Source organism: Rhinolophus ferrumequinum, chromosome 18 (assembly GCF_004115265.2).
Source record: "Rhinolophus ferrumequinum isolate MPI-CBG mRhiFer1 chromosome 18, mRhiFer1_v1.p, whole genome shotgun sequence".
Classification (NCBI taxonomy): Eukaryota; Metazoa; Chordata; class Mammalia; order Chiroptera; family Rhinolophidae; genus Rhinolophus; species Rhinolophus ferrumequinum.
The window spans coordinates 4,973,387-4,986,162 of record NC_046301.1 but is presented as its reverse complement, the minus strand read 5'-3'; the positions used below and the strand labels follow the sequence as shown (position 1 = coordinate 4,986,162).

The window sequence follows — 12,776 nt, the reverse complement described above, 5'->3', positions numbered from 1 at the left end:
AAGCCCTAGAAAAAAGAAAAAGGGTCAAACAAGCTGAGAATAACATCTACAGAAAGTATGGAGGAGCAGAGATGGGGAAAAGGTGGCAACCCTAACACTGGAGATACCAGAAAAATAATTAAAAAAAAACACATAAATATATGAAACAGAACTGGACGCTATCTAACATAAAGAAACACCAAGAGACAGTATTGGGCTTGTAATACAGCCTTTTACCTGGAAAACGCATGTGTAGGCGAGCGCACATTGGTGGGCGCCGCGAAGCTAAACCAGATCTCCTGGATAGTAAGCTTCATACTGCAGGAATCTGGGGGCGGAGGCAGGAGGGGCAGATCTTTTTTCAAATCATCAGATTCGACTCCTTCATCCTACATAAAAGAGAACACCAACAACTTTCTGTTTACGGATGTTAAGTGTGATTTTTTTTTCCAGATGAAGAAAGTGAGAGGGAGATGTTTTGTCACTTGCCAGAGGTCTCACAGCTATGCAGTGGGGGAACGAATGAGGCATGAAGGGCTTCTGTTTCCCATTGCCATCTGGTTCCCTTTCCATTTTAACAGAATATTTCAAACTGCCAACTAAAGTGCCATAATAAGTAGCCCACATTCAAATAACACTGTACAAAAAATTCTTAGTTACCTCATATGCTAGAAATCTAAATCTGTATTGAAAAGTAGGAATAATAGTTTTATTAATTATTATTAATTATTATAATCACCACTCCAGAATGCAGCGGGATAAGATGCATAATATCAAAGAAACAAAAAGGCCCACTGCCTGTTACATCTACTTCAGGTCTCTAGTTCACCTTTAGATCTCATGGTCACGACAACGAAAAGATTGGCACTTTCTTGTGGGTGATTAAGGACTGAAGAATACACACAAAATAGCTGCTAATCCTAGGTGTTACAAACAGTGTGAACTACAGCCCCAAGCAAAGTCAGCACTAAATATAAGTCCACCTCCCTTATCTGCAATTCTAAAATCCACGTTCTGAAAATCTAAATCTCTTTCTCTACATGTGGCATCAAAATCTGATTTGAACTGATGAGGAGCTATTTATCCCACCTGGTGCTTTGCTTACAGTTGTGCTGCAGAAAGTTAAATAGTTCAAGATGAGTGCTGCCTCCGATGCCCCTGGGAGTTTACGTAACACACAGTACACCATGTAACCTTTCTTTTAAAAGAAGGAAATCTGAATTCTCAAATACATCTGGCCTGCGGGTTTCAGACAAGGGCTGCGAGCCAGGCACTGAGTATGCAAAGACACAGAAGACAGTCCTGAGGAAGTTGAAATTTTAAAAAAAGGAAGGGGACTTGTAGACAATAAGCAACTAACTGTAAGAGTATGTGAAGCAAAGAAGAATCAGCTTGATTTTAGGTTGACTGACTTCTTGGTGCCAATGCACGTGTCAATGAGGCATCGGAAAGGCCACTGGACACAGCCCTGGAGCTCAGGTGAAGGGTTGGTGCTAAGGGCATAACCGAGGGGAAGGAGCAGTGTCAGCAAATGATGGAACTTGACAAGGAACGAAGTAAGTCAGGGAGTGGACAAACAGCAGGAAGACGAGAGTAGCCAAGCACAGGACACAGGGGAGACCACCACAGTTAAGAAGGACAAGGCACTGCCTCTGGAAATGGACCAAGAAAAGGCAGAGAACCCAAAGAAAGCAATGATACAAAATGGGGGACTTTCAGCAAGGACAGCAGGATCAGAGAGCTTGAAGAAGACAGCTGGGTTTCCATCAGGGATTTTAGTAGGTGAAAGGGAGGGGAAGAATGGGCAGGCTCCTCCCAGCTCTTCTGTCCAGAGAGCAGCTCCTACACATTTAATTTCCTTAATTAAACTGCTAATCCCCACCCACCACTCGAACACTTCCGAAGACCTCACAAGAAAACTGATTAAACTCTCAAACTCCCCATCAAGTCAAAATAAATATCTCAAAAGAAATTCCTAGAAACCTGGGGTTCGCAGTATGCCAAAGAATACTGGATAACTATGACACTTTTCTGAATTAAAAGGTGACTTCTTTCTTCTTCAATTGGTCTAATTTTCCAATGACCAGAAGTATACGTGTGTGTGTGTGTTGTGTGTGTGTGTGTGTGGTGTGTGCGTGTGTGTGTGTGTTTGTGTTGTGTGTGTGTGTGTGTGTGTGTGTGTATGTGTTTAAGCCCAACATTTCCCAAGCTCTTACTATGGGGAGACACTGAGTTAAGCCTTTCATAGGTAGTGTCTCCTTCAATCTTCACAACTGTAGAATGTCAACTACAGAGTGTCATCACAATACTGCTCTTACAGATGAAACTTAGGAAAAGGTAAATGACTTGCCCAAGGTCACCAGTCACTTAGGGGTACAACCCTTCTGTAATCTAGAATTCTAAGTATTTTCATTATTGCTGCCTGTATTCATCACTATGAAATTCTCCATAATAAAAATAACAAATGAGATGCATATAAGGTGTTTTTCAGGACTCTAATTGAAATGGGCAGATACCGATAGAAATACTTAGAACTTAACATGAAATTCTACCAGCAACAAAACAAAGCCTGCTTTTTTGAAATTCTATGAACTCATTAATTCAATAAATATTAAGTGACTAACATGCACCCAGTGCTATGCTAGGTACTATGACAGATTATAAATATGTCTAGGATGCCGTGCCCACAGAAATTATATTCTAGTAAAAGTAGAATCACCAAAATGCCTTGACAACCATTTAAGCAAAATCCAAAATATGGAAGACAAGCAAATATACTCCAGAAATTAATTCTGAATTGGGTATGTCATTTTCCATGTTATTTTTCCAAAGCATGATTGTTAGAAATCCACCAACCTGTTCATCTGAAACAGAATTTCCATTTAAATCTGAAGAAGGGCTTGTTCGGTCACAAGGAAGATTATCCTCAGAGATATCAGTGTTATAGCCGCTGCCCGTGGGAGAATCAGAGGAATTATTGGATGTCAGCACTCCACCCCTTTCTGTGACACTAGCTTTACCAATCGTTCCAAAAGTATTATATAAAACAGCACCAGACTGTCTTCCTCCTATAAAAATGAAAGAATTTATTAAAAACAGTGGGTATCTCTATGATGTATTCCACAATACCCATAAAGATACAAATAAAAAAACACATAACTATCTTTTTTCTCTCACCCAAACTTTGCCCCTATCTATTAGAGGGACATGTAAGATTAGATTGTAGGTAAGGAATTGTAGGCATATACAACTACCATAATATATGACTAAACCTGAAAGTCTTATCCACAGTCCAGCCTTCCCATTTTAATGCATTACTCAATAAAGTAAAAGAAAATAGGTATAATTGTAAGTCGGCCTATCTTGCTGAACAACAGATTTACAGTATTTTCATCCTACACATCAAAGCTCTGCGAATCAAAACAACAGTTCCAAAAGATGAAAGCTTTCAAAAGCTGGGGCCTCTGTTCTGAATCACAGATTGTTTTGTTCAGGCACTGAGGTTTTGCATGTCTAGACGCTCTGCTAGTTCTGGAGGGAACTAGCAATGGAGGGAATGGGATGGGGCACCCACCGCTGGTAAACAATCCCAGGTACCACATTTTCTCCACGGATACGCCGATTCCATGCAGGTTACTCAAAGTTATGAGTGCTCAAAACATCTCAGCCATGCGGGGCCAATCTGCCCCCTACTGAAGCAGAATTTATAAAAACAAAAATACCTACCTTTTATGGTTAAATTTTCAAGTCCACATTCAAACATTATCCAGCCCCATTTTTCTTGGCTGGGACCTATTCGAGTTACATCTGGAACAGCTTGCTGATCAGTTTCATCCACAAATGTAAACTCATCCAACTCTTCAAGAGTAAACAAAACTTTGGACTTCTCAAAGGGAATAGCAGTGATGGCACAAGTACCAATATCTATGATCAAAAGAAAACAAAACCACCATTCTTACAGACAGAGGTTTGTATACATTTTTTAAAACACCAAACAATGTAAACATTTCGCACAGTGGTTATGTTTAAAAGCTATCTTAGCAGTCTGTCAAAAAGGAAAATAAACAAATGAACCAACCAACTTCCAAAATAATGCTATGTAATGTAGTACCACTTGAAAAGTTCCAGAATCATGTTGAAGAGGAAGGAAAAAAGATTCCACAGTAACAAATAATTACCCAGAGGCAGGAGGAATTCATTTCTGAAAGATTACAGGGCACTCTAAAAATCTAAAGTTAAAATGCTCCTGATAATTCAGTTTCACAGTAAGCGATTTTTAAATACCTTCTCATCATGTTACAAAATAAAAAATTATTTTAATTACCCAGCCTTGGGAAAAACATTATATTCTAGAAAAATTACAGCTTTTACTAAAAGATTGCTTCATGCTAATATATTTTGTGTAACTACAATTTATCATAGACGTCTTCATATCCCACTGCTTACAATATGCAATATGGAAATTAACATCCCAAAGAGCTGGCAGAGGTTTTCATGTTATCTTACTTTTTAAAATGTCTTTCTCTGATTACAGCTAATAAATGCAGAAAAGCAAGAAGATGAAAACACACATATAAATTTACCACCCAAAGATAAGTGCATTTGAAATAAGTTATCTCCTAGCTCTTTAGAGATCATTTTACAAACCCAGCATTAGCTCCCAATTTTCATGCAACAGTAAGCTAAGCCATGGTAATTTCCTCAGGTCATTAAAAATTCTTCCAAGATATTATTGTAACAGCTACATAATATTCCATTATGAAAATAAAATACTATACATTTATGATTAGCATCTTTCCTCATCAGAAAGTAAAAATTAACCTACATTTTCTGTAGTTTTCTCATTATTTATAATAATTTTTTTATATTTCTCTTTAATTTCATTAACTTATTCTGATGCATGGTATAACAGGAGGATTTAAGCTGTATTTTATTTAAATATTTTGACGAAGTAATACACTCACATGGATCAAAGTTCCAAAAACTATGAAAGGGTACACAATGCGAGCCCCGACACCATACCTAGGTGTCTCCTTCCCCTTCCTACAGGTAACAAATGTCATGAGATTACTGAGTATCTATTCACAGATACTGTATATACATATAAGCAAAGACATTAATTCCCTTTTTTTCCTCTTATATTGTTATGCAATGGCCACCTTGGAATTTCTTCGGGAGTTTTGTCTTTGATGAGTTTTTTCTGGACTATGTATGTGCCTTTCAAAATCATATGTAGTTATTGCCTGTGGTCTGTATAACACCCAAGGGGTTACCAGTGCAAACTACAGAGCTGAGCTCAGCAAGTCTTTCTGTAACTCAGGCCACTGTAAGGTGTACCCGCATTAGGACCACAGAGCTCAGGGAGTCACAAACGATCTCTTCCTGCGGAATCCTCCAGTCAAATGTTTTGACCTCAAACACAAGGACAGTGAAATAAGCTTTGAGAAAGCCACAGCCTTATATGGGCCCAGAGCACAGGCAGGAATCATGGAACCTTCAGAGCCTACAGAATGCAAGGGGCAAATTCAAGGAAATCATTTGTTCATTCAGGACTGGTCACTTGTCCCATATGGAGATTTTTAGCGTAGCAGTCATCTCAAATAAGACTAATAAACCTCAGTTTTTTTCCCGGATTGAATCTTTGACAATCTAAGATCATTTAAGCCTCCTCATGAGCATATGCACTGAGTTGAGTCAAAAATATTGAAATGGTGGGTGACATCTCTAGTTTTCTCTTTAAGAGGCACATCCCTGTCTATCACTTTTATGGCTGCTGTATTTTGCAGACTTAACTATCTACTTTTGGTATGACGATTAATTATTTTCAATCAAGTTGTGCCAACATAATGTTTAATAAAGGGAGAAAGTCTATAAAGATCACACTCTCCCTGTTCTACAACAAGTAAGCAGACAGATGGGTTCCTAATTTGGGGCCATACCACTTACATTCCTACCAAAGTTTCCCTTCCATTCTGTATGGAATGTGAATAATAAATAGTTTAATACCATGTGTTCAATATGTGCAAAAATACCTTTCCTATGAAATACTCAAGTGACAGCAACATTCAGAGAAAAAAATAATGTTCCCTCTTGCAAAATCCTCTTGTATTTATACACGTCAAAGAAAAAATATTTGTAGAATCCTACCTGTTGTATCTAGACCCCTGAGTTGCCCATGAACACGATGAATGTTTAACTTGGCAGCAATTTCTTTGCCTTTCTCTGCTCCCGCATTCGATCTGAGAGATCCAGATGACTGAGGCTGCATTTTAGTGGCGTGGACGTACCTATCAAAATGGGATGTTCTGCTGGGCTCGGCATTATTTGAAGACTCTTCAACCACACCTCTTGATGGAAAAGAAAAACAGTGTGATGGTTAACATTTAAATAACACAGTTCCGGAAACACATTTAACTAATAAGTGTTTTTTTATTTTTTTTAAATTCCACTGCTTTAAACAAACCAATATTAATAACAAATTCTTCAGTGTTCACCGAAAAATAGTATGAATAAAAACGCAACACACTTCTAAAAACCTACTAAGTGAGATTAGAAATTCCAATACCAGCTTAGAATTTTTGAAAATGTATTAAGATGATGACGGAGGCTTGCTTTTACATCCAGGAAGATAATCGCAGCTCGAATTAATGAAATCTTTCTTACCTGTTCATACGAACTTGTGTAGCGATTCTGTCAAAACACAATGCAACTAGGGACACGTGACTCACACTTCTGCTAGGAGCTGTACTTGGAGATTCTTCCACTGAGGCTTGCAACAAACATAAGTTCACCTAACACACAAAATGTCATAAATGATAAAGTTGAAAGGTGAAAATTTCAAACGTAAGATATACAGAAAAATGAAAAAATTATTGTTAGGAATAGCATATCAATGTGTCTGAGAGTGATGAAGATGAAGTTTATAAATATAAACTCATAAAATAATCACAATTAAATTCTTACTGGATGGATGTGGAATATTTTAGTATATCTTACCCAATATTCTGCCTAAGTAAACTTACATTACATTCCTATATCAGATAATCAGGGAATAAAATATATACTTTTGATATTACAATCTATTCCACTACCATTCAGTTTGGTGAATACAAAGGATAAAACTACCAAAGTGCTGTCCTCTTTCAGGAAAATTTTCAAAACTATTAATTTTTACCTTGGGTATGCTAACATTAGCCTGAAGACCTTTAATTGTTACATTATCTTGCTTCGTTATAAGATTTGTCTGTGCTTGTCCTTGGTTAGTCGTTCCCAGAGGAGGGTGCTCAGTTTTGGTTGCTCTAACATCTTGTTTGGAAGACAACTAAAAAAAGTGAGAGTGGAATTATTATTTCGCAGACATTTCATGATTTCCAATCCTCCACAACAGCAACTTGCTCATCCATTGTGTTCTTTCATGCCCAACTATGTACCAGCTGCCGTCTGGTTTAGACCCCCCGTCTCAAAGTCCAAACCTTAGCAAATAGGGGTGAGAGAAGTGATCCACAAGAAAATGAAATCGGCCTACAGGGAAACAGACAGAAATAACAATAATAGGTACTTTTTTAGGATCAGTAGATTCTATTTACTTGAGGGCAGATTTGGTTTCTCATAATTGGCTCCTTGTTGGCCAGGAAATTTTTCAAATTTCTTTTGATTTATATTCTTCTACCCTAATTACCAATATATTTTGAATAACTGAATCACTAAAACCACCACCCTCACTTTCTCCTTATCTCCAGTCCCTAGTCCAAATATGACCCAGATCAATTTGAAAGTCAAATGCAGAATCTCCAGAAAAACACCAGGAGATGACTGCTAAGAAAGTAGCTTCATGGATTGGACTACAGCATAAGTTGAATATCAGACATGAGGAAGCAGTGACGTGATTCACCGAGGTGAACAAAAAAATCTCCAAAATATTGTAAGACAAGTTATCTAATCATATAAGGAAACCAAAATAATATGTAGCTTTAATTTCTTAGAAAATGAACATAGCAGTCCTAAAGAATGCTCATTCACTTAGGGACAAAGCTCTTTAGGAAAGGATTAGAATTAAGCTACTTCTGAAATTAAAATAAACAAAATAAAGCTATATTTTAATAGGTGACTACTATTTAACCCATAGTATAGTTATACATCCTGTCATGGAGCCAATGACATAAAAACTATTCAGAAATGTCCATGAATTCCAGTTTAAAAAGCTAATATAATGTTAATACATTCAAATTTTTCAAGTTTGGATATTATGTACCCATAAAGAATACTCAATTTGCCACACTCTCCTGAATAAAAAGGTCTCACATTTTCTGAGAAGGTGGTCTTGCTGTTCTGGACAGCTTCCCTGAGGACTTGGGCATGAAGATTGTCTACGATGGCAGCTGGATGTCGCGTGCTGGCAAGATGAACCATTGCTTCAATGTATCTGAGGGAAGAGAAACAGTAAATGCAAAACGTGAGTATCACTTAACATGATGATCTACTTTATTGAAACTGTTCCATTTATGTTCCATCTAGATTTCAGTCATGTTAGCTTTATCTCCTTGGATAAACTACAAGCTTCTTACAGGACAGAGAACCTATTATTTCCCCTTTATCCCTCCATGAACTAGACAATAGTAAGAATATCAAACATAATAATTAGTTACTGAGAATTGGGTCATTTTATGCTCATCAACACAAAAGCAAAAAAAGGAAAATATAATGCAATATAATTATTACAATATTGTAATATAATGATTTAGGCTGAAAAAATGATAACTAACTGAAACAGAGAGCTTTCTAAACATATTTTCATTTTTGTTCAGTCAAAACAGCTATTATCAACATTCGTCTTTATGAACATATATCACATAAACTACTGATCATATCATATACATTTACTATTTTATAAAATAATAGATATAGCTATAGACAAAATCCATACCTGTCTAACGCTTCAGCCACCAGGGGAGTCAGAACAATATCAACGGTCCCTTTTACTTCAACGATGGCTGTTGTCCTGGTCTGAGACATTGGTTGATCCAGGGTCCACTCTTCTGTTAATGTTTCGTCGTCTGTGTTTTCAACAGTTTTCTTTTCCAGGGGAGTATATGGTGTACTGTACAATTTAACAACAAAGTAGAGATTACAAAGACCATGAAAAAAGAAGTTGGAGCTTCCTTAAGATGAGTGACCACTTAAATCTACATTTATTTCAACTAAAAATTTCATAGAATCGGACTAGTTTATGTCCCAAATACTTCTCAAACAGGACAAATGAGGGACTAAAATGCAAAGCGATCAAAGATAGTTAATATATCAAATGGGGAAAACAGTTTTGACACACTTATTTGATGGGCTTTTCCAAAATATGAACACTACAATTGTGAATTCTTGTTAGTTCCCAGTTTTGATACACCGAGTCATGGCTTCAGTAGTACGAGTAGGCTAATAGAAACGCTATCGACTGCTGGTAAACGCAGGCAAAGCCATGACTCACAACAGAATGGAATTGTTTAGGATAATTTATTCATAAAATCAAATCTACAGTCAAGTAAAGAATGTTATTTCTCAGAACAAACTCTGCATCTCTCATAATCAGGAAAAGACAAAGACTTTAAATGTGAAAAGTATGTAATTTTTACTTACTTTGAAGTTGATCCTGAAAGTTGCATTCCTCTGTCTAGTAAAGAATTAGCTGTGAGTCCCTGTTTGATGACCTAGAATCATGTAAAACATTACTTATAGTCTAGAATTTTAATTTAATTATTCTCTAATTTTATGCTATAGACTGATTATTTGTGAATATCCAGATTACCCCATTAATATGATTTTGACACATACAATATAAATATTTGATAAATTGAGAAAAATCACAGAAAATATTCATTTGGCAATTTCATTTTCTGTATTCAGATGACAAGGGAGGGCTGTGAATAAACAGCTGTACGACAAAGCTTAAAAGCAAGTGCTTCAAATGTATTTGGTCCAGAGTTCCTTTTAAATTGAGCTCTTAAGATAATTTTCAAGTCTTTTCCTAGCACAATCAGCTTTTAAGTGGGGAAGAATTCCATAGAAACATTACGTTATAGGAAAAGCTAGACTGTATTTTAAATTCATAAAAGATAAACAATGCAAATAATGCCCTTCAATGATCAAGCTGAACCCTTTTAAACACCAGCCGCTTATTTAGATTTAATGGAGAAAAATAACTTTTTTTTCTTCCGATGTTATCTAAAGATATGAATTCCTTGACTTACTTTTCTAGATATTTGATGGCCTAATCAAACTAGAAGGATTTATTGACAATACCAAAATAACTCTAACCTCTCAGGTAATATTACGCACAGCAAGTACCATTTGATTTCATAATGGAAAATCCAGATACCGACACTTTCACGTGGACTAAAGAGCACATGTGAAATCGTAGCAGAAGCAGCTTATCTTGGGCCAAGAAGAGAAATGGGCACAAACCAAAACTTTGTAAATGTCACTAAAGTGTCTTCCTCCTTTAATACACATTTATATACTTCTATATGCATATCTGTAAGGATACTGAACTCCATTTACCCCATTTCCACCTTAGTCCACGGCCGTCATGCCATCACTGACTGCTGCCAGAGCCTCCTAAGTGATCATCTCACTTCCTCTCTGGCTGGGTAACAATTAAATTCCACTTAGTAGCCAAAGTATAAGATCACATCCCATTTCCTTGAAGCTCTCACCAGTTTCCCAATGAAATTAAAATAAAATTCTCACTGCTGATCCCTGGTCTGTAACCCTTGCTCAGGCCTCCGGCTCACCTGGAGCAGGTGCCCGAACTCACCACGTCTCATGCACACTGACTTCCTTCCCACCTCAGACCTTCGGTGAGGCTGATGCCGGCACCCAGAGTGCAGTCCCCAGGTCTTCCCACCCTCACCCCCCTCCTCCTGTAAGTTTCCATCTAAGTATTTCCTCAGCTAGACCTTTCATGGAAACTCAACCATTAGCCCACCCCCATTATTCTGTCCCAGTGTCCTATGATTATCTTCATAAGACTTCTCAATTTGTGATTACTTATCCATCTGTCTCCCACCCCTAAACTGTAAGCTCCATGGCCCATTTCCCTCATCAGTGCACAGCAAATGCCGGACACACAGTGGTACATAATAAATCTCTGAATTAAGAATGAATACATTAACATTGAGACACTTTAAATAAGTGCCTGCATATATATATGTATATACATATATATGGAGAGAGAGAGAGAGAGAGAGAGAGAGAGAGAGAGAGAGAGAGAGAGAGAGAGAGAGAATGTATACTTATATATATGTAAGTATGCACCACATAAGATTCCTGAACATTGTTAATTAGTTCCGTAACATTTTATAGCCTTAAATTTGGTCTTTAAAATCATAAAAATTTCTCTTATAAATGTATACTTTTATAAAATGGTTTTCATATTGGCCATCATCACTACATTTATTGACTTATTTTTAACTTTCCTAGAAAAAGCTATTTACAGAAGTGAACAATAACCGATTCATACTAAATTCTAAGACCTCAAATGTCAAATGAGTGGAAGTAGATTTGCACAGAAGCAGTTACGCATTAGTAGAAAGAGTACCGACTACTAAAAACAATTTCAAAATTTATTTTTAAGACGCAGAAAATATGAATTCAGAGACTTGATCCTAATTTATAATGTAGAGACTATATGTTAATTGATTAACATCGTGACAATCAAGTCTCAAACTACTCCTGACATACTCGAATTTATAATACTCAACAGTAACTGAGACCTACTCTCATACATGAAGCCATGACTTCATAAATTCTGTCTTTCAGAAAGGTAGCTAAAATTACAGAGAGTAATTTTGAAAATAATATCTTCAAAATCGATTTATCGATTATACGTCAGCAACGATTTGGTTTATACCTTAAAAGTTGGAACAGACAGCTGCTCCAATGCTGATGAACTTTCTTCGCTGGTCGGTGTGTCCAGGTCGAGGGGACGATGCAATGAGGACTTGGAGGTCCTTTTGTTGGTCGGGTGCTTCACTGACCAATTCACTACCTGGAACTGAGTGAGGTAAGTCTGGTAACAGCTCATCACGGGTTGCTGAGAAGTAATCTGTTCGCTCTCTCCTGTCTTCTCGCCTTCTACAACATACAAATGTTCGATAACGTCATCCTCTCCACCTAAGGCAGACACAAAGGAGGCCTGCGAAGGATGAGTTCTGAACGGCAGAGTTCGGGGATCATGAATGCTTTCGCCATGGCCGGTAAGTGGTCCTTCTACACTGTGATATATGGAACCCCTACTGTAGTCAATCTGCTGGGTTTGCTTTTTCTTCTTTTTTCTACCTGGGTAAGTTCCAGGGCCTTCATCACTGCTAATGGGCTCAAATTCTTCAGCTGCAGAAAAGTAGGCTTCGCTATCAGCCATTGACATGCTGGAATCCATGGATCGATACTGATGAAATGAGTTAGAGTCTGCTGATGGGGTGTAAGGAAATGAACCAAAACTTCTTCTCTGCTTTGGTGAGTCTAGTACATTCTCATCACTTCTGGAGACATCACTACTAAACTGGACGCCAACTGTCACAGGCTGCTTGTCCCCATAAAAAGCAGCAGTAAGGCTCTTGGTACTTCCCAGGCGGGTGGAACATACAGAGGCCTGTCGTTTCAAGGGAGACCTCAGGGGAGACTGACCCGCTGACTTGTCCTGAGTATTAGGAGACACAGGGCTGTTTCCTGAAATTTCTGGAGGAATACTAAAACAGAAAGCAAAGCCATTACTAGTTACTGCACATCATACAATTTGCTTTAAGTAT

General features: G+C 37.5%; 1 protein-coding gene across 7 annotated transcripts in view; it reads right to left on the bottom strand.

Annotated features, from left to right (window-relative positions):
• The window catches only part of BLTP1 (bridge-like lipid transfer protein family member 1), a 161,636-nt gene that overhangs the window by 78,286 nt on the left and 70,574 nt on the right, over positions 1-12,776 (bottom strand). For all 7 annotated transcript variants that reach the window (XM_033133318.1, XM_033133322.1, XM_033133321.1 and 4 more), the window contains exons 29-38: positions 11,879-12,716; positions 9,607-9,677; positions 8,903-9,076; positions 8,281-8,401; positions 7,154-7,300; positions 6,643-6,770; positions 6,127-6,326; positions 3,706-3,903; positions 2,836-3,047; positions 217-368 (exon numbers count right to left, since the gene is read on the bottom strand). In XM_033133318.1, the coding sequence (XP_032989209.1) occupies positions 217-368; positions 2,836-3,047; positions 3,706-3,903; positions 6,127-6,326; positions 6,643-6,770; positions 7,154-7,300; positions 8,281-8,401; positions 8,903-9,076; positions 9,607-9,677; positions 11,879-12,716 (2,241 nt within the window). The remainder of the gene's footprint in view (positions 1-216; positions 369-2,835; positions 3,048-3,705; positions 3,904-6,126; positions 6,327-6,642; positions 6,771-7,153; positions 7,301-8,280; positions 8,402-8,902; positions 9,077-9,606; positions 9,678-11,878; positions 12,717-12,776) is intronic.